The following is a 23,515-nucleotide window of genomic DNA, read 5'->3' on the forward strand; positions in this document are numbered from 1 at the left end:
GATTGAGTAAGTATTCATCCAAGATCCAAAAGGGAATGTATTTAACAAATATTTAAGTGGAAAAACGGTTGAGTTTACACTACCGCCATAACCGCGGTAAAACGTTTATGGCTAGCTTCAATTCAATAAAATTGACATAACTGACATTTAGTATTCCGTTTCCCGCGCAAATTGTGGATAAACTAATGGTGGGTTAGTTACGTTAAACTCGATGGTTAGTTAAAACTTAGTTTTAACTTGACTTTAAATAAATTGCATTAACAGGTAGAAAATCAGTTGTTTAAAATGGCTCGCAGAGATTATGATAAGGATAAAGGTAAGCATAGTTTAAATCTAATAAATAAAAATAAACTTTAATTTCTATACTATACTACAGAACAACTCAAGACGTTTTTGATGGAATACTGTATACAAGATGTTTCTGGTAGCAAAAACTTTAAATATTCAAATCAATTAACAAAATTAGCACATCGAGAACAAGTTGGTATGTGGATAGAACTGGACGATGTGAACGATTTTGACGATGATCTCGCCAGGGCTATACAATCCAATACAAGAAGATACAGCACAATTCTTGGCGACATTGTGTTTGATTTGTTACCTACATTTGTTCAGAAAGATGTAATAGCCAAAGATGCTCTGGATGTTTATATCGAACATCGCTTGATGATGGAAAATAGATTAAGACAACCAAACGAACACAGGGAAGCTAGGAATAAATTTCCTCCCGAGCTGATGCGCCGATAGTAAGTATTGACGGTAGATGATAATTTTAAAAATTGTTAATCCATGAAAACCCAAATTATTTTTGTTTTATTTATGGTATTTGAAAAATTCTTTCATTGTGTGTTTGATATTTTTTCTGAATATAAGGAGTGATACATTTGGCAGAAATTAATTTCCAAAACAAGAATATTTTATCCAAAATCAATGTGATTCAACTTCTTATTTAATAATGCTATTATATTTTATTCCATCTGATATATTTAGAGACTTTAAACTGAATACTATGCAATATTTGATGTAAATTTTCATATAATATTAACTTAATTTGGTGGAGTTAATATCTAGATCATAAAATGTGCATATTTATTTGCATACAGCAGGTTTCTTTTCAAATGATAACTGGTTATATTTTCACTATTTTTGCACAAAGGATGTAGCACCTAAGTGGGTGTCCCATGTCTTGGCTGTTTCTATAGTTATTCCTTTTAAGGCAAACAAAATTAACATTGCATGATCATCTCACACATAAACTTTTCTGTGTTTCCTTATTGTATATGATCAAGTCTTTTATATTATACTTATCAAGTATGTTTATTATCTAGTGAAACCTGATTAACCTGGAACCTGTCTAATACCAAATCTTGAGTATGATGGAAATGTTGGTGATTATCTGCATTGTAATGCATAAAGTAATTTTCTGTCATTTATACTTTGATCCATTTTAACAGTTATCTTCTAAATGTGCCTATCTTCTAGAGATTTTGGCAACCACATTGACCCATCTTATTCTATTCACAGCAGCTTGAAATAGACCAGTTGACGTTAGACCAGTCCACTTCCTAAGATTGGTCAGCCAGGATATACGTCTATGTTCAGGGCCTCTCTTACCCTCAATCTTGCCTTGTAGAATCAACTGTAGAAGTCAGTATTTATCATTACGCATGATGTGACCGAAGTAAGCCAATGGTGTTTATAATTTCTTTGTCTTTTCTTAGCATCTGGAGAATAGTTATGTTACTTGTGTGGTTAACAGTTATCCTGAATTTAATCACAAGCTAAGTCAATATGTTGACTTAGCATATTTAAATTGTTTTCATATCATAATTTAAGTGTCCTAGACTGAGAATGCATGCCATCCACATTGGCACAACTTCTCTATTCCACATATACATGCCTTCCCCATTGAAAGGGTTAATAAGACAATTTTCCTGAGCTGCTCAGGAATTGAGAGTAAAAAACTCAGTAGGTGTTTATGTCACATATATAACAGTATTTCAGTTATTTAACCAGAGTGGGATTAGATGTATCAAGGCCTAATACAGGCACTAAATGTTTGAAATACATTGAATTAAAATTATTAAGATAGCCATCAATTTGGAGCCTGATATGCAATCATGCAATGCTGAAAATTGTTTGAGTAACTGATTGTGATAACTTTATTAAAGCAGGTTTGAATGAACTTATTAAAACACAGCCAGTCAAGCTTGCTGGTTTGTTGATGAGTTAAATAACTTACCAAGTATTGAGTGATCATTCAAGCAGTTGCAACAGAATTGGATGCAAGAATTTCATTAGTTAAGTTATCTTGGGAAGATGAGAAAGAAATTAATTAAAAAGAAGTCAAATTAAACAAACTAATTTGTATTTTGAGAAAAATTTCTGAAGTGGAAAACAAAACATCAAAATAAACTTATTTTTAACTGAAATTGTGCTTAATTTCCATTAATGATATTAAATAATCCCCAAAGACAGATGCCAAACTTAATAATAAGTGGACAAACCATCAAAGCTGTTAAAAATTTGTATATCTTGGTTCTCTTGTTGATACAAAAAATGATATGAACCACAAACATCAAAAGATGAATCCTCCTTGCTAACAGATGCTACATTGGTCTTGCAACACAACTAAAATAAAGGAAAAACTAAAGGGTCTAAAACTCTGAAAGACCAGTTTTAACATGTGGCTCAGAAACTAGCACACATATTCAAAAGAGTAAGACTCAACTGGACACTTCTGAAGTAAAAGTTCTATGAATAAATGACAATGGATTATGGAAAGAATGTTTTAATTTTGAGTTATATCACCTATATAGACAACCAAATATTTATTTATTTATTTTCAATAAGATTAACAATGTTTACAATAGTTATATTTCAATTTTCTTATTTAAAAGAAATTTTCAATGAATACCTATCTAAAAACATTTCAATGTATATGTGTGCTAATTAAAAATACAATAAAACAAAATAAAATATAAGCATCACAAATTTAATCACTTAATTTAGTTTTACATATCAAAAGTACCGGTTGAGTTTACCGAAAGTACAAGCTGAATATAGCTGCATTTATTGATCATTCCAAAGCTCTTGCTAGCATTTGACATAAAATTATTTGCAAATATACCTACTTATTAAAAAGTAGGCGTGAAAATGTATAAATTATTGGACAGCTATTTACCGAACAGAAATATTAAAGTAAAAATGGTATGATGAACTCATGAACGTTTCATGATGAATTCCAATTTTAAAATATTTCTCAAGAAACAATTTTAAAATTTGCATAGAGTGACCATCGTTTGCATCTTCATCATACATATGGTCACCAAAATGCTCATAGATTGATTTTGGGACATTTTGTATGGATTTATTAATCAAAATATTCATAAGGTTTTTAACTAGTCTGTTGTAGATATTTATAGTTTTATTAAAAAATCTGAAATATTTTTCAGCTTCCTTACAAGTTTAAATAACCAAAAAGGGTGCTTTTGAAAGGTTTTTTTATACTGTTTTCTCTGTTGAAGTTTAGAGTAAGTTTCATCATTAATCAATATTATTTGGAAACCTACATAGAAAAATAAATGAGTTTTATTCATTTCACTAATTTATTGTTAATTCATAAGAAATATTAAATTAAAAAGCTACTAAACAGATCTTTTTAATCTGATGATGTCTACTTACAATTTAAAAATGCCTATACTAATTTCATGAATTAATATCTTGTTCAATACATTAATTAATATGAATAAACCCAATGGTACGCCTATGAAAGACATATTTTAAAATGTAAACACACAGGCTTCCTCAGTTCCTCATCTTAAATAATGTAAACAAACAGTACTTACAAATTAAATGAGACATTGGGATTTAAATATTTCGTTTTTTTTGCAAATGCAAAACTGTAGCACCATTATTATAATTTGTTTATTTCACTATTTACAAATATCACTTAAAATACAGCCAAAATATCGAAAAACAACTTTTCCTCATCTTGGGCAAAAAGTAAAGAAAACATGGACATGACATGGAACAGCATTTGAAGTTTGACGTAGAGCCATAAGACAGAGAAATGTAAACACCGTTGAAATTAATAAATAGGTTTCAGTGCATCTACATATAAAATAATTGGTTGATATCTGTTATACGCTATTATTAAATGATATGCACACTATGTGCACATTTGATGTTTTAATTACAATTAAATATATTAATATAAGTAATAAATTATTATTTTGGTTTGATAGCACCTGTAGAGTATAAAATAAATATACTAATATTTTCAGCGATACGTGAATAAGATATTTTAATAAAAAAATGTGACAACATTTGAAGGTGCTGAGAATGTGACCTAGTCAAATAATTTTGGCTTCACATTTTTATGTAAATAACTGAGTCCATCTGTGTTTATACGTCCATGGATGAATACCTATTCCACAGCCACTCAAATAAACACATGCTCAGACCAGAAATGAATTTGGCCATCAATGCAAAAAAATCTAGATCTGGATGAATATTTGCCCATCTTAGTGCATGAGATAAAAAATTATTATAGCCATAGTTGGTTCTGTGAAGAGGAACATAAAAAGTTTGGTTTAATTGTGTTCTACAGAGAGGTACATGCAGACTGACCTGCTCAAGTAGCTGAGGGCACAATAATTAATTATGCCATAAAGCATTTTTGCATTTTTAATGAATCCTCTGTTATACAATGAGGGAATACCAAGTTGGGTTTCAATTTGATCATAATTTATTTGATTTAATTGAAAAGGATACCCTGTTTATATATGCTACATATGATTTTATGCAACCTCGATAATGTGCAGAACATATTACTGACTGATATGGGGGCAATTACTATTTCAAAAACAAACATCAGAGAAAAAACAAGCATTTTTAATTTTTTATAATATTTTTTTTCTGAATTCTTTAATGTTTCTCTTGCTAACATACTTTCATTACAGTGAGATTTACTTCCAAGATCTTAGTACAAATAAGGCAGTACCAATAAGAGAAATCAAAGCTGATCATGTTGGTCAGTTGGTAACAGTTAGAGGTATTGTCACTCGTTGTACTGAAGTAAAACCTATGATGTGTGTTGCTACATATACCTGTGATCAATGTGGGGCAGAAACATACCAACCTGTCAATGCATTGAGTTTTATGCCAGCTGATATGTGTCAAAGTGCTGACTGCAAAACTAATAGGTCTGGTGGAAGATTATACTTGCAAACAAGAGGATCAAAATTTGTTAAATTTCAGGAAGTTAAAATACAGGAACATGTAAGTAATTTTAAATCTTTTTTATTAACATATTTACACATACAAATTCTCTAAAAGGGGATACATAAGTACATTTAATTTAATAAACCTAAAGAGATTAATTAAATCTGCTGTGCTTAAGAGCCATACAATTCAAGAATATGTATTATTTTATAACATATTATATAGAAAAAGTATTTAAAAATGACAATAATGTAATAATATTAATAAAAAAAAAAACGGGTGTGGCAGTCCAGTGGGACTGCCGGTAGAAGTTATACTTCTATACACGCGTTCGCCGTTAAAAATTTATATAGGAGTCAATCTGCACAATCATTACATATGTAATGCTATAGGTAAGAGAGAGCAGAAAGAGAAAAAGAATTAGTTATATAGGTATATGGTGCATCGTTTGCTGTATATAAACATTTGACCTGTAATAGAAGTATAGTAAATGAAGGATTGTATCAATATTTTAATGAAAATATATATATTTTTATTTTTATATATGTATAAAAGGAGTTGAATGCAAAAAAAATTACACATACTCTGCAGTAAAATTCATTATTTTGTTATTAATATAAAAATTACAATACAATAAATACACTGCAACATAATTCAATATAATAATAAAATATAAATTAAAATGTAATACTCTTATGTTGTAAATTTTCATTTTATTTTAAAATTTATGTTTTTTGCGTATATTACATATATATTTAATAAGATTAACGTGAGGTTTTTAATTATTTCAAAAATAAAAAAGGAAATTCATAATTGGGATTCGAACTCACAACCACCAGCATATGAACCAAACACATAAATGATTTGCCAATTAGACATGACACTAACGGATTTCAAAATTGACAGTTCTCGGTAAAACAGTGATTATTTTGAAATACAAAAGACTGAAATAATTATAAACGTTTAATTTTAAATAATACAAAACATATCACATAAATAATAATATTAATACATATTATATTATATATAATATATAAATATACAATATTATTATATAATATATAATATTAAATATATAATACAAAAGGAACATTTTTATTCTCGAGAGAGGAAGAGAGAGAAAATATATCTTCTGTCTCTCTCTTACTCATTATCTTACATATGTAATGGTTTCACATATTCACTCATGCAAATTTCCAACGCCGACCGTGCGTATAGAAGTATAACTTCAAAAAGTCCTCCCCTACTGGGAATCGAACCCCGGTCTCCAGAGTGACAGGCGGGGATACTGACTACTATACTACCGAGGACATGACACAAATATATTTCAAAATTGACAGTTCTGGATCATACAGTGATTTATTGAGATTATTATTTTGAAATACAAAATTCTAATATAATTATGAATATTTAATAAATAATACAAAACATATCATAAAAAATAATAATATTAATAAATATTTTATTATATGTATATATATCTTTATATAATATATATAATATTAAATTATATATACAAAAGGAACATTTTTATATTCGAGAGAGGAAGAGAGAGAAAATATATCTTCTGTCTCGCTCTTACTCATTATCTTACATATGTAATGATTTCACAGATTCACTCCCATAAAAATTTCCAATGTATAGAAGTATAACTTCAAAATCCTCAGTAGAACCTCCCATAGTCCGAAAACTTATGACTTTGAACAAATATAGGGTTGTAACATTGAACAGTTACAACTTTCTTCACTACAAGTTCTCTATGTAGGCAGCCAACTATTTCTGGTATATATAATTTGTATGTGATTTAACATATGTGAAAAGGAGTTTACTTTGGGCTTTTAGCTACTATTTTTTTTTTATTGTAGAGTGATCAAGTTCCAGTGGGTCACATTCCACGCACTTTAACAATATTTTGTAGAGGGGAAGTTACAAGGCAAGCGTTACCTGGTGACCATGTTGCTGTTACTGGTGTTTTCTTACCACTCTTAAAGCAAGGTTTCAAACAGATAATGGGCGGACTCTTATCAGATACCTACATGGAAGCTCATGTAAGCAAATTGATTAGCTATTAAAAATTAATTAAGTTTAAAAAAAAACGTATTTTTTAGAAAATAGTTTCATTAAACAAGATGGACATGGAAAATTCAGACAACCTTCTTACACCAGAGGAATTGGCAACACTTACAGAAGATGATTTCTACACAAAATTGGCGATGTCTTTAGCTCCCGAAATTTATGGACATTTGGATGTTAAAAAGGCATTGTTACTTCTTTTGGTTGGTGGTGTTGATAAAAGGCCTGATGGAATGAGAATCCGTGGAAATATTAACATTTGCCTTATGGGAGATCCTGGTGTTGCCAAATCACAGTTGTTAGGATATATCAATAGACTGGCTCCAAGAAGTATGTTCATTTAAGTTCTATAATTGTAAAACTAATTTTTTAATATGATTATTACTGCCGTGAGTGATTATAGTTTAACAGATTTTAAGAAAACTAGCTGACATTGTAGATAAAAGAGCCATTGGTTCTTATAAATAAATATCGACATACAAAAAAATGTAAAAAATTATGGATTTCAATGCGTCATTTTTTCAAAATCAATTTTAACTGTAAAATTGTAACACAACAAACGATGGACAATGTTTGAGTATCATGTATAAAAATCAATAGTGAGAATATAAGTAAAGTTACATTATTTTTTGGAAGCTTTAAAGCATCTTGTAAAAGTTAATGCCAACGAAATGATAATTATTAATTTTTAATAATATTTTCTAAAACATAAAAATAAGCACTGAGACTTTAAGAATAGTAAGTACTATTTTATAACTGTCTGGCGGCCCTGGGATCTTGCTCTATTAGGACAATTTTGTTTTCAAAAGTGACTCAGAGAAGATGAAATTAGAAACGACAATAGGAGTCGGCTAATTGAAATATGTCGAGAATATCATCATCATCATCAATGGCGCTACAACTCTTCGTGAGTCTTTGCCGCGTTTACTATTGCCTTCCATGTTTGTCGGTCCTGTCAGTAATTCCCATTGTCGCACTCCCATTTTCTGTAGATCTTCTTTGACTGCATCTTTCCACCTTTTTCTAGGCCGCTCTACAGACCTTCTTCCCTCTGGCCTTTCCCAGAACACATTGTTAATAAGGCGATTGTCGTTACTGCGTATCACATGCCCTGCTCATCTGAGTCTATTGGCCTTTATATATCTGACTAGATTTTCTTTTCCGAATAGAGACTCTAGCTCGTTATTGTATCTGTCCCTCCATTCGTTTGTCACGCTGTCTCTGCAAGGGCCATATATCATTCGAAGAATTTTACGTTCCCACACCAGCAATTTATTTATTTCTCTTTTTGTTAGCGTCCATGTTTCGCTTCCATACGCGACTGCTGGTCGTATTATGGTCTTATATATCCGGATTTTTGTGTCTCGTGAAAGAAGTTTTGACTTTATTAGATGTTGCATTGCAAAGAAAGATCTGTTTCCTGCCATTATTCTCGTTTCAACTTCTCGCTCTAATTTGTTGTCATTTGTGATTGTTGCTCCTAGATATTTAAATTCTTTAACCACTTTGAACATGTGATCATTTGTAGTAATGTTTTGCCTTATTCGCCGTCGTTCTTGTTTTGAAACGACCATGTATTTTGTTTTGTCTTCATTTATTTTTAGACCGATGTTTAATGCAGCTTCTTCAAAGCTCGAGAAAATATCCTTAATTTCTAATGTTGATTGTGCTACTGCGTCTACGTCATCGGCAAAGGGGAGTATGATATTTGCTCCCCGAGCAGTTATGTCTGGTTTGATTTTTGGATATATTTTTCGCATGACATATTCTAAGGCCAGGTTAAGCAGCAATGAGGACAACGGATCTCCCTGTCTCAGTCCAGAATTTACGCAGAAAGCATTTAATATTTTTCCCCCTATTCTAACTTGTGCAAAAGAGTTACTTACACGCATTTGTGTTACCGCAGCTAGTTTCTTGGGTACGCCGAGCTCGATCATTGCCTTCCCTAATGTTGCACGATTAATTGAATCATAAGCCTGTTTGAAGTCTATAAAAATCTGATGCACGTCGTGATTATGCACGTCTGAAGCCCATATTCCCAATACTTTTTAAGCATTTGTCTTATTGTAAATATTTGATCAATAGTCGATCTGCCAGGCCTGAAACCACACTGGTAGTCACCAACTATTTCTTCGGCGTATGGTACTAATCTTTTTAATAATATCGAAGCCAATATTTTATATGTAGTGTTGATTAGTGAGATTCCTCTGTAATTCATGCATGATTCCTTTTTTTCCTTTCTTGTGTATTGGTACAATAATACTACCACACCATTCTTTCGGCATTATTTCTTGTTGTCAGGCCATTTCTAGTAATTGATGGATTTTACTTATGAGTTCATGACCGCCTGTTTTAATTAGTTCGGCATCAATATTGTCCAGACCAGGGGATTTATCGTGTTTAAGCGTTTTTATGGCATGCGTAATTTCTTCCATGCTTGGTGGGGGTATTTCTAATTCAACCGTTTGATACTCATGTTCTCCGTTGTTTCCACCATATTCATTGTTTTCATCAGTGAAATTTTGGATATTCAGGAGCTCTTCAAAATATTCAGCCCATCTTTCTATTATTTTGTTTTCGGCAGCCAGCATTTCTCCATTTTTATCTCTTACGAATTTGGGTGTGCTTATGTACGAGCCTCTCTTATGTTGTCTTACTTCTCTGTAGAAATTTTTATTTTGATTTCGTCTGTGTTCTCCTTCTACTTTTTCAATTTGTTGCTGCACATATTGTCTCCTTTTTTGTCTAAGTGTTCTTCTAGCTGCGGCTCTCTCTCTGTGAAATCGTATACGTTTTTCTTCTGATGGATTTGACAGATAATCAATTCTTCTTTTGTTTGCTTCTTTTAGAGTTCTTTCAGATTCGTCGTCGAACCATTTTTTCTTTTTTGTTTTTTTCGTTCTTCCGATAGATTTCTCTGCTGCTTCTGTAATAGTTGTTTTTATAGAGTTCCATCGCTGATCTATATCTTCACTTTCATTTTCATTTATTTCCAAAACCTGAAACCTATTTCTTAATTCTACTTGGTACTGTCTTTGATTATTTTCTTCTTTCAGCTTCGCCACATTCCATTATTCGATCTTTGTGTGTTTATCTGTTGTTTGTGTTGAAATTCTTGTTCTGAGCTTGGCCTATACGAGAAATGGTCTGTGTCCTCATAGTTCTTACACTTATTATGCTGCTAGAATGTCTCCCATCAATCAATACGTGATCTATTTGATTATTTGTTCTTCCATCGTTTGATCTCCATGTTGCCTTGTGGATCTTTTTTCTAGCGAATTGGGTGCTTTTGATGGCTAAGTTGCAGCGTGTCGCAAAATCGACCAAACGTGATCCATTATCGTTTGTAACTTCATGTAGACTATATCTTCCTGCCACCGGTATTACGTAGTCTTCTGTGAATATGAGAATATGAGTTGGCCATATCCAACACAAGATTTTAGTATAAGAACATACATAGATACACCTAGTAGGGGTGGAGGAACCTAGTAGAAACCAAAGATCAATTATTGATTTAAAAGTACAAGGTGTATGAGTATACAGACAAACAGTATGTGCAAGTAACAAATGATTAGTACTAGAGAAATTCATATACACAGGAAGGCGACAAAAATATAATATCCAGAGAGATGAGGGATGTAAAAAATCGCAAATACGAGGCATAAAGTAGAACTTCTACAGCAATTTTGTATTTGAACACTATATCAGAATAGGCTACAGAATGTTCTACAGATGAATGAATAATATACCCCAACAGAAATGTATAAACACCCAAAGGAAAAGATAGGTTGCTGCTTTCAGCTCCAATAAAATGATCGAGTTCTGGCACCTGTACCATAACCAAATTTTTTAATTTGTTTTTTGTGGAGTCTAGTGTGCAATTTTAATAAATTTTGTAGGTGTTGAAAATCAAAGTTTTTAGTGTTTTATTAGATTCCATTTTTTTTTTAACTTGTGTATTTTAAATCTCAACAAAACTACATTTAAATATATATTTTACAGGTCAGTATACAACTGGACGAGGTTCATCTGGTGTAGGTTTAACAGCTTCTGTAATGAAAGATCCAATGACAGGTGAAATGATGTTAGAAGGTGGAGCTCTTGTATTAGCCGATCAAGGTGTATGTTGCATTGATGAATTTGATAAAATGGCTGATGAGGATAGAACCGCTATTCACGAAGTTATGGAACAACAGACAATCAGTATTGCTAAAGTATGTGTATATATTTCTGTAATTTTTTTTATTTTTTTGTTCCTATAGTTCTATTCCTAGAGTTAATTTTTTTATTATATATATATATATATATATATATATATATATATATATATATATATATATATATATATATATATATATATATATATATATAATTAAATCAAACATTAAAAAAAAATAAAAAAGACTTAAAAGTTATTAGTGAAAAAACGGTTAAATATTTAGCGATATTTTAAATACATTTTTATTCTAGGCCGGCATTATGACTACATTAAATGCTCGTGTATCAATCCTAGCTGCTGCTAACCCTGCCTATGGGCGCTATAATCCAAAGAGAACTTTAGAACAGAATATACAGTTGCCAGCTGCTCTTTTATCACGTTTTGACTTGCTATGGCTTATACAAGATAAAGCTGACCGTGACAATGATCTAAAACTTGCCAAGCACATAACGTATGTCCACCAGCATAGCAAACAACCGCCAATGGAAGTTGCAGCATTAGATATGAAAGTTATGAGAAAATACATCTCTATGTGTAAAATGAAGGATCCTGCTATACCTGAAGAGTTGACAGATTTTATTGTGGGTAAGTTTTATTTATATTTAGGCAATTCTCTTCACCTGTTGGATTAGTAGTAAATAGTTAAACATATGTGCTTCTTATTTAACTTTTCCTAATCACGGTCGAAATGCTTTGTCAAAAAGTTTACAATTAATTAAACGTAAAATTTTAGCTGCATATGTGGAGTTAAGAAAAGAAGCCCGCAACTCTGCCGATATGACTTTCACATCAGCTAGAAATCTTCTGGGTATTTTGCGTCTCTCTACAGCTTTAGCTCGTCTACGTCTATCTAACGTTGTTGAAAAAGATGATGTAAATGAAGCGATCAGGCTTTTGGAGATGAGTAAGGATTCTTTGAAACATACTTTGGAAAACAAAGGGCAAAGGTATGTATATAATTGTTCTTGTATTTAACCCTTTGCAGCCCGAATTATGCTATTTGCATTAAAATGTATTTCTCAACAAAAATTGTGTTATTTATCGTAAAATTTAACACCAAAAATTGGAAATAATATTTTTTTATGACAACTTTTTGGAGTTTGGAGGTGGTTCCATGGTGGAACCACAGGGAAATAAGTATGAATTAAAAAAAGTTATTTATTTCGCATGAAAACTACAAAAACAATTACAACCACAGGAAAATAAGTATGAATTCAAAAGTGTTATTTTTATTTTTTATGAAAACTTGAAAAGCAATTAGATTTATCCGTGAGACAAAGCCCAACTTTACATGAGGAACAGTGCCATCTAGTTCTATGAGGTTGGTTTCTAGTGCTACAGTGAGCACATCGAACTTTATTGCCATGAATGGGCATATGAGCAGCTTTGTCGGTGCGTATTTCAATGGGAACCTGAATTTTAAATTTATTCGGCACTTCTGCTGTTGAACTTGGTCTTCCTCTTTGGGGAGTGGAAGGATCAGCACCTATCAAACCTGCAGATACTGCTAAACGAAAAACTTTGAGAGTAACTGATGGTGTTTGAGATCTTTCTTTGAATATGATATATGCGTTTACAATTGTTAGATCAATAAAATGCCAGAAAATTCGATGCCACCATTTTTTAGATTTACGATTTATTGCATAGCAAGCCTTGTACATATCTGATTTGTCTATGTAACCCGTATGTTTATTATAATCTGTCACTACTGTAAGACCAGTGAAAGTTTTTTTGGAGCCATCTTTTTTGCTTTCTTGAGATTTCCTGCATATCTTCAGGGATATGAAAATTGCTCAAGAAATGAAAGATTTGTTATCCATCCATTTTGTTGCCAATATGCCCCCATTACTAATTTTCCAACATGTGTCACCACGTTTCATTGATTTATCGTTAGAGAAATCTTTGGGAAAAAATTTAGTATTCAGCTGTGCTGTTCCACAAGCATATATATATTGGGCCCGTAGTTCTTCTAAGAGTAGATAAGAAGTAAAAAAATTGTCCATATACACTTCATGACACTTACCAGCAAGACTACTTGTTAAATCTTTGACCACTCTAGCCCCTAACCTTTTTTCTGCAAGATCACCTGTTTTACCTGTATAAATCTGGAATTGCGAAACAAAACCAGATTCATTTGCTCGCACCCATACTTTATAACCCCTTTTTGTCGGTTTTTTCGGCATGTATTGTCGTAGTGAGCTTCGCCCCTTGAACTTAATCATTCCTTCGTCAACTGACTGGCATTTACTGGGATTATAATACTTATCAAATGTTTCCGTCAATCTATCTATCATTGGTCTTATTTTATACAATTTGTCATAATCATTAGAACCTTTTTTAGGAGCAATAAAGTTGTCATTTAGGTGCATGTTACCCAAAAACCAATCAAACCGATTTCGAGACATAGCAGATGATATATAGGTGTCCCGTAAATCAGTTCTTGCAGACCAATAATCTCTGTAGCTTGGATCTTTTTTTATACCCATAAGAATATTGATTCCTAAGAAACATTTCATTTCTTCTTTTGTTGTTGGAATATATTGTTTATTTTTTTGGGTTGCATACAAGTTGGTCTGAAATACTAATGTATCCAAAAGCTCCTCTGAAAAAAGAAGCATAAATATATCCAGCGGTTCTTCTATCTCTTCGGGCACATTAGGACCTACATCACTTACAAAAACTGAAGGACTCTTACCAAATTTTTTTGAATCATCCGACCAAACAACTACCTTTTCTTCATTCTTAGGTTTCTTTTTACCTTTGTTTTGTGTATTTGTGTCTTGTATTTTTTTTTGTTAGTTTTCTTTTCCTATTGACTCCAGTTTCGTCTTCACTTGATTCTTGATTACTTGATTCTATTTCAATGTCCGTACCAGTGTCTTCATTTTCCGCAGTATTTTGTATTTCTTGAAGATCATCTTCAATAACAAATGATTCATCATTGGTATCATCGGGAGGTTCATCCTCTCGTCCATCATCATCTGAATCTATTTCGGAAGCTTCTGATTCTTCTCCGGATGGTATCTCTTCAATAAGTTGAAATACCTCATCAGCTTCGAGAGCTTCAAGCTCTCTAAAGAAACGGTTTCCTGAAACAATAAAAACAAATATTTATATTATGCTAATAATAGGCTTTGTGGGTCCACATGGAACCACATATTTTGAAAGCAAAAAACAACATATTTATGAAAAAATATAAGAACTTTTTTGTAACAACTCTAAAATAACATCAATATGTATATATTTATGATCCATTTACCTGACATATCTTTTATTTGCGTAGTTGAAATAAAAAAATTCGTTATGCGTGACAAAAAGTAAAAAGGTAACATACATCTACCGCTCCTTGAAACAAACTGAAGCCACCGAGAAAGTCGCCGCATTAGCGATCTAAAACACAAAATGGTAGGGGACACCGGTCTGAACGTGGTTCCGGCAAGCGTTTACTGGGAAAGGTTTTAGAAATTTATGAATTTGTGGTTCCGCTGTGGAACCACTTGCCCGAAAAGGGTTAAGTTATTTAAAGTCCGTTGTGAGTGTACAAAACGGCCCGTTCATTATTTAGTGAAAATTTTAGTTTAAATGTTTAGTTAAAATGTTCGGTAATTACTTACATTAGTAAGGTTAGTCAGATTAGTCTGAAATTTGAACAGTAGATTGTGGTTTATTTTTTATTTACGTTACAATCTATACTTTTTTCCCGCTCAGCTATAGTTTTTCCGTATTTCTCATTCAAAAAACTGATATTTTAACATGAATTTCAAACTGCATCCGCCATTACATCTTCTGTCAATGTGTGTATGCGTAGTGCATACTTTTTGAAACGATGTTGCCACACTTTTCAAATATATTGTTCATTGCTAAATTACTCATTCGAGTACGTTCATAAAGAACTAATGATAATGAGTATCATTTCAGTTTCCTGTTTCTAAGGGATACATATAACTTTATTTTATTTGTTATAAACTTATGTTATCTATTATATATAGATTAGATTTAATTTCTTTAGTTTAGGTTTTAATTTGATTATGATAAATGAGTTTTTGCGAAATACTAAAGAATCCACGTTTTCTCTTTGCGCCGTTGCTATCAAACTGGTGAATATTTCTTGACTTGGAAAAAATTGGACTTGATCCATTATTACTCTAAAATATTTCGTGGAAAAAATGGATTAAAATAAAAAGTATGACAAAACTGGAATTTTAGTTACAAAACATAATAACAAAAAAAAATTATTACAACAATGTTTAATAATATTCTCCCAGCTTGAGTGGCATTAGTTTTAATCATCATAGACCAGTTCATGATCGTCTATTTCGTCTTCTTCACCCCGTTGCTGGATTCGTGAACGGGTTCCTGTGTTGATGCAGAGATTTTTAAAATGATAGTGTGTGACTGGTGGCAGATATGTGAGGATGACAACATGTCCTTTTTCTTTGCTTCTGTCACGAGTCTAGGTGTGGAGTACAGATGACTTTGATTACCAATGAATTTTGAGACATTTATTTTGGCCATCGAGACAGTAAAAAGCGGAAAATCTTCATTAATCATAGGTTTGTACTTCAAAACCCAAGAATATTCTCCCTCGTACGTCATCCATCTCATTTTTAACCACTAAGGTGTTCCATCACTATCTTTTTTTCTATTACAAGCACATCTTCTATATTCTTTGTTGACACAATGTCGCTCCTTTTCATGTTAGTTACTTCAAAAGGCACTGTCAATTTTGAAGTTTTTATTACATCAATCCAGTCGTCTCGCGAGTGATGAGAGATGAGAGGACATAAATACGCATTACTTCAAAATATAATGCAAGGAAAAATAGAAGGAAAACGGAATCCAGGCCGTAGAAGAATGTCATGGCTGCGTAATTTGAGAGAGTGGTTTGGCTGTACCACTAATGAACTCTTTAGGTCAGCTGTAAACAAGGTCAGGATAGCCTTGATGATTTCCAATCTCCGATAGGAGTGGCACAAGAAGAAGAAGAAGTCGTCTCGCCCAAAGATGGGAGAAGATTTTCTGGCAGCCTTTTCAATAACCCCAAAATCCCGGCCGTTTGGCAAAAAGAAGTTGCCAGATACAAGAAACTTGTGATATATCGTTCTTCTGTTTATGTAAGGATCTTGAACAAGATTTAGTAACGTGGCAGCCACTTTAAAATTTCTGTTTTGTCCTGTCCATGAATCTGAATAGAGAGTTGCGTGGTTATGATTTTTGGCATTTTTTTTGGTTTTTTCAGATGTATGGTCAATATTGAAGATATTTCCTGAGATCCTCTACCACCATCTATTTCGTCCCATACGTACATAAAGCCGTTGTTTTTGTTGAAGGAATGAATTCCTAGGGTATTCTTCTTCTTATGGTGCCCTATCCAATTAGTGGACGTTGGCGACAATTCTGGCATACTCCTCTCGGTCTTGTGTGGCTCTACAGAGTGCATGGGCATCGAGGTTTGTCCAATCTCTTATGCTTTTAAGCCATGAGTATTTCTTTCTTCCGATGCCCCGTTTTCCTTCTATCTTCCCTTCCATAATAAGCTTTAAGAATTGGTACTTGGAATTTCGAAATATATGACCCAGATAAGCAGTTTTCCTTCTTTTTATTATTGGTAGCAATTCCCGTTCTCTGCCCATTCGATTTAATACTTCTACATTTGTTGTGTGATCTGTCCAGGGAATTTTAAGTAGTCTTCTAAATACCCACATTTCAAAGGCCTACAATCGGTTCATCACATTGGCCTTTATGGTCCAGGTTTCTACACCATATAGCAGTATGGAGTAAATGTAACATTTTACAAAGCGATATCGAAGCGTTAAGTTAAGGTTGCTCTTGCTTAGCAAGGTTCTCATATTAGTAAATGCTGTTCTGGCTTGCTCAATCCTGCTACGTATCTCTATGTCTGGATCTAGATCTTCAGTTATCCAACTACAGAGATATCTGAACTTGAGGACCTTTTGGATGTTATTATTGTTTACTCTTCTATTTAATTGCATATTTCGTGTTCTGCTAACCACCATTACCTTCGTCTTGTCTATATTAATCTTCAATCCCAGTCGTTCTCCTTCAGTGTTTATTCTATCTATTAGTCGTTGTAGCGCTTCTTGGCTATCATCAGCATAGCGAAGATTACTAATAGTCTGTCCGTTGATTTTGATTCCATCTTCAGTGTCACTTAAGACTCTATCGAAAATCGTTTCAGAGTAAAGATTAAAAAGGAGGGGTGACAGAACAAAACCCTGTCGTACACCTTTTTCGATTGAGAAATATGATGTAGATTCCAGTCCTACTCTCACAGATGCCACTTGATTCATATAAAGGTTCTTTATAATTTTAAGGTCATTCTCATCTATCGAACGTTCCTGGAGCAATCTTACTAATTCTGAATGATTAACACAATCAAACGCTTTCTGGTAATCTATAAAGCATAGGAAAACTCTGCGTTTCTGACGTAGGACAGTTAAGCTATAAAGTGCTTCTCTTATGCCTAGGTTATAGACATACATATTTCTTTTTTAATATGCAATGGATGCAGACAATTTCGGTTATGGCAGTGCTTTTTGGAGGTCAAAAGTAGCAACATAGTATTCATCTGATGCGTCATCACTGTCCGATTTTAGTACATCTCGAGCTTGTTTTGCTTTTGCTAGGTAAACATTGTTCTTGACAATAAGTGAATTGGATGTCTCAGGTGCAGTTGCTGCAGGTATTTTTAAGGACAGTTGATCACATTTGGCGCACGTATCTTTCGATGGTATTTTAAAATGTTAATTAAACTTAGTTGTAAACACATGATAGTATTGTTTTTTTTTTTGAGGTACTTTGCCCTCATTGTTGCATTTTATTACACACAGGTCATACATTTTTCTGATATTTAAATCGGGATTAAGATACTTTCTTTCAGGGTTCTTTGTTCTGCTATAATGAATGTCGTTATTTGAATCCATTTTTAATCATACACGATCACGATAAATACACTGAGCACAATCTGACTAGTCAAGTGGACTCGATCCACTCTGTCCCGAAATAATATGACACATTGTTCAGAGACATCGGAAACTAATACCATCTGTTTAATATTGCGGTAACTTTGGACGTGGTTTGTTATAGCACCGAAAAGATTTCTATTTGTAGAACATACCGATTCGGCAAATTTTCAACTACCGTATACGTTATTCAGTATGTGGAACAAAGATAACACTTAATTGTTTGAATAGGAGTGAGACACAATCCACGCACTTGGAGTAGCGAGTCTAATTTTTAAACAGTGTTGCGAAATTTCTGTAACATAACTCCTTCTAAAACATTAGTCGGATACATGAGTGTAACATAATGTTTAAATCCACTACAGTTCATTGTAGAATGAAAATTAATATTGCCCCAACAAACCTTACATGAAGTAATCATGTAAGTATTATTTTTTAAACGATTATATCATTACTTCATTAATTAACAAAGAATACTGAATTGAGAAATTGAGATGCGACAACAGCGTGAGCTAAATAAATAACGCACTTCAGTAGACAGAAAAATAGTATAAACCATTTGCCCTCTCTACCACTTCCCCTCAAAAGAATAGGCGGTCCTTATCTGTACAGCAGGTTTAAGGTCAATAAGGTAAGGTCTGTTTATTTGATTTTTAGCTGTCGTGGTAAAAGGTTGAAAACAAATAATTAACATGCCAAGCGTATACAGTAGAACCTCGATAAGTTAAATTCCAAGGGAAAAACCAAATATTTTAAGTTATAGAGGTTTTAAGTTATCAAGGGTCTATGTTGTGATGGATTAATATAGGTCAGAAGTTCATTAAAATATAGGCATTTATTATACACTACATTACTACATACACTACATTAATTTATTATATTCGTTACAAAAAGTTAAAGCAATAATTAAAGGTATAGTCTACTAAAAAAAGTCTGTGATTTTCTTTTGTTTTAAACAATTCATAGATTCTAAATCGATTTGATTTTCAATAACATAGAGAAGAAAATACATTATCTTTTATGTTTCTACACTGCTCTATAAATGATCGTACAGTCGTTATAGCACTCTTGCTTCGTTGATTGATATGCTCTTAGATGAAGTTTGTGGGTCGTCATTAAATTCATCGTCTTTATAACTTTAAATACAGTACATGTTGTTATTCCATTATTCAGGATCATTATTATCTTCCTCTTCAAAATGATTTCTTGAGGTTCTGAAGAAAAACCACAGGTTCTAAAGCAGTTTTTCACTGTGAGGAGTGTTACGTTTTGCCATGTTTTGTCCACCATCCTCATTACTTGAAGAACATTGATAGAAGAAATCGTATTTTGCTCCATATCAGCTATCATTCTTCTAACAACTTCTTTTCTGTATAATGTTTTAAAATTTTTAATGATACCCTGATCCAAAGGTTGAAGTTGTGATGTTGTGTTTGGTGGAAGAAATTGTACTTTGATTGCCTTTAATGGTGGTATGTCCCCGTGTGCTGTTCAGTTGTCGATGAACAGAACAATTTTTCTATTTCAAGTTGCCCTTTGCTAATCTATATTAATCAGCCATTTTTTAAAAAGTTCTGCTGTCATCCATGCTTTTTTATTGGCTTCATAATCCATGGGTAGTGATTTTAAACCTGCAAAACACCGAGGTTTTTTTGACTTACCTATATAATTAAAAGTTTGAGGTTTTCTGTGCCCGTAGAATTTGCACAAAGCAGAATCGTAAGTCGTTCCTTGCTGTGTTTTTCTCCATGACATTTTTTATTTTTGAATGTTAATGTTTTTTCAGGAAGACATTTAAAAAACAGACCAGTTTCATCAGCATTAAAAACATCATTGGGATCATAATTATTCACTAAATTATGCAATTTCCATTGAGATTTCCATTCTTGGCAGACTAATTTGCTTACGCTCGTACTTTCGCCGCACATTTTTTTAAGGCTAAATCATTCGTTTATTGAAATTCTCTAACCAGCCAGTGCTGGCTTTAAAATTATCGATTTTTAGTGAATTAGCGAACTCTACAGCCTTTTCTTTCAGTATGGGTCCACTGATACTGATGTTTTTGTTTCGATACTGTTTTAACCACGTAAACAAACACTGTTCCAAATTAGGGAATTCGGCAATTTTTGTCTCCTAATTCTTGTTTTTTCAATAGTTCGGTTTCTTTTTTTATGATGATTGATAATGTACGCTCGTGTACCTATTCCAAACAGAGCCGCAACTTCTTTTCTTTTGAATCCATTTTTCACTGCTTCTATAGCTTTTAATTTATCAGCATATGTTAGCGTTGTTAATTTTCTTTTTGAACTCATTTTAAGCAAGGTATCACACAGTACCTAAATCGATGTTTCTAGAACAGTGATCAAAACTTATGATACAGTAAGCTGTTCAGCTGTCATTGGTAAACAATTTTATGTTATAGAGATTGTGAAAACATTTCTTTGAGTTACTGAGGGCCAATATTGATATTATTTATTTAAGTTATCGAGATTGCGTATTTTAAGTTGTATAGGTTTTTGGCTCCGATGGGAAGGGAACATATAATTTTTTGAAGTTATAGAGGTTTTTAAGTTATTGAGGTTTGACCTATCGAGGTTCTACTGTATTTTCAAAAAGAAAAGATTCAAATGGTGAAATGGTATTATGGGAACCATTCTATTGTAGAAATAATACAGTTATTTATTGCTGCTTTTTAAAAACAATAACTTTTTAAAAAATGTTTTCCGATGAATTTTCATTCACAATCCATAAACGTCATAATCCATCTGTCGTCCGCTATTGGTCTAGGGAAAAGAAACATTTGAGTATTGCTGTGAAAACACAATTCCCAAAGAAATTAAATGTGTGGACTGGCATTTATAACTATAATATAATTGGTCCATTTTTTATTACGGGAAATCTGAATGGACGAAAGTATCTAGATTTATTACGCAATCAGATTATTCCAGCAGTTCGAAACCTTGCGGTCAACTTCGATGATGTTTGGTTTCAACAGGATGGTTGCCCAGCACATAATGCAATCGAAGTTACAAATTATTTGGAACAAACATTTCCTGGACGAATAATTTCTACACGAGGAACAATAAAATGGCCCCCTAGATCACCAGATTTAGCACCTTTGGTATTTTATTTCTTAGGAATGCTAAAATCAAAATTATATCGGCATGAATTCGAACGAGCCACCAATTTAGCAGAATTGTAAAAAAAAAATTGTTCAACTTTGTAGTCGGGTACAACCAAATCAGCTAAATGCAATGAGACTTGCTTTAATTGATAGATTCGGATTTTGTTTAGCTTAAAATGGTGGTTTGTTTGAACATTTAATTGGTTAGAGATTTTTTAAAAATGCCTTTAATTTTAATTATTTAGAATAATTTTTTTGATTGGTTTTTTTCTTATAAAAATAATATTTATATTTAGTTAATGTTTGTTAAGTTAATTATTGTTTTATTTCCTAGCTACTACAGCTAAAAATCTACAAAAATTACATTTAAAACTCGAATACCTATAAGTGTTTGAGTTTTTCTTAAAGATTTACCGACGGAAAGTTGGCGACGAAATAATTTTATGCAAAGAACTGCACCCCATCAATGTCCGATAATTACTGTCGGTCATCGGTGTATTTTTATGCCGCTTCGTACTGTAAAAGAAGGCGTTGCTTAAAATTTTAAACTTTTCAGGGGAATAATGCTTTGTTGCCACACATAAATTACTTAAATCACTGTTCTTTATTAACTAATAAAGTAATTAATAAAATCGATTAGAAAATAACAATTACGTGGCTACTTTATTTGAATTTTTTTGGGACAATATTAATTTTTATTCTACAATGAACTGTAGTGGATTTAAATATTATTTTAGACTCATGTATCGGACTAAAATTTTAGAAGGAAAGATGTAACAGAAATAATAGCAACACTGTTTAAAAGTCATACCTACTCCATCGAGATGGTGACTGCCTCTCACTTCTATTCAAACAATTAAGTGTTATCTTTGTTCCACATACTGAATAACGTATACAGTAGTTGAAAATTTGCCGAATCTGTAGATACACCGCTAATTTAATTTTCGTAAAAAGTTGACTTAATCTACTATGGTTCTGAACGCCCCATTTGTTGTCATTCGGCTTATGTGATTGTTCTATTCTACTCTTCTACTTCTTATTCAGTCCTTGATGTTCTCCACCTTGCATGTCTGTCGTATATCCGTACTTCTAGCTCTGTCACATAGTGTCTTATCATCGATTTTTCTAAGCAAGAAGAAGACCACTATGTAAGACTAGTGAATTAAGTACAATTAATAGTTGACTGTTACTGAAATTACCTCTCTCTATTGATTTATACATGTAGTTCTTTTACCATATTAATTATTTTTTTGCTTAATGTTAGTAATTTATTTGGAAATAAACAATGCATAAATTACATATTGTGTTGATTGTAATTATTTTTTTATTTTTAGACCACCAAATATAAATGACAAAATCTATGCACTCATTACTGAGTTGGCAGGCGATAAAAAATTTGTTACAGTATCATCTGCATTGGAGAAATGTGCTAGCAAAGGTTACAATCCTGACCAGGTGGATGCTTGTATAGAAGAATATGAAGAATTGAATGTTTGGCAAGTGAACCAGACTAGAACTAAACTCACTTTTATTTAGTGTATATTTAATTTTTAAGGTCATTGTCGTTAAGAAGTGTCTTAATATTGTCGAATTAAGAGTTTTTAGACACATCACTTTTCATTTTTTTGTACTTTCTGAATAAATATTTTTTAAATATTTTATATATTAATTATATCACTCGACAATTATTCGCTTAGCCAGCCTTTTCTATTTATAAGGCACATACTTTGTTAGAGCCGCCCAGAAAAATCCTAATTAAAGTAGGTTGTTGATTTTACACTAACGAGTGGAAACGCAGTGCTTCGTTTGTGTGCCAACTTTTCATAATCTAATTCAGCAATCGCCGCTAGAGGCGTAAGTGTTACAAAGATTGCTACAGATTACAAATAC

General features: G+C 32.4%; 2 protein-coding genes across 2 annotated transcripts; one reads left to right on the forward strand and one right to left on the reverse strand.

The window, feature by feature from the left end:
- Positions 1–147: 147 nt before the first annotated feature.
- Positions 148–23,281, forward strand: Mcm7 (minichromosome maintenance 7). The gene is made up of 9 exons (XM_072532952.1): positions 148–316; positions 377–746; positions 4,965–5,283; positions 7,092–7,274; positions 7,335–7,629; positions 11,302–11,513; positions 11,770–12,103; positions 12,252–12,465; positions 22,960–23,281. Exons 1-9 carry the CDS (start codon positions 286–288, stop codon positions 23,159–23,161), a joined length of 2,160 nt encoding a protein of 719 aa, XP_072389053.1. The 5' UTR covers positions 148–285; the 3' UTR covers positions 23,162–23,281.
- On the reverse strand, positions 14,261–14,997 carry LOC140440823 (uncharacterized). The gene is made up of 2 exons (XM_072531185.1): positions 14,778–14,997; positions 14,261–14,607 (listed from the first exon to the last, which is right to left on the reverse strand). Exons 1-2 carry the CDS (start codon positions 14,899–14,901, stop codon positions 14,273–14,275), a joined length of 459 nt encoding a protein of 152 aa, XP_072387286.1. The 5' UTR covers positions 14,902–14,997; the 3' UTR covers positions 14,261–14,272.
- Positions 23,282–23,515: the final 234 nt, after the last annotated feature.

Source organism: Diabrotica undecimpunctata, chromosome 5 (assembly GCF_040954645.1).
Source record: "Diabrotica undecimpunctata isolate CICGRU chromosome 5, icDiaUnde3, whole genome shotgun sequence".
In the NCBI taxonomy this organism is placed as follows: Eukaryota; Metazoa; Arthropoda; class Insecta; order Coleoptera; family Chrysomelidae; genus Diabrotica; species Diabrotica undecimpunctata.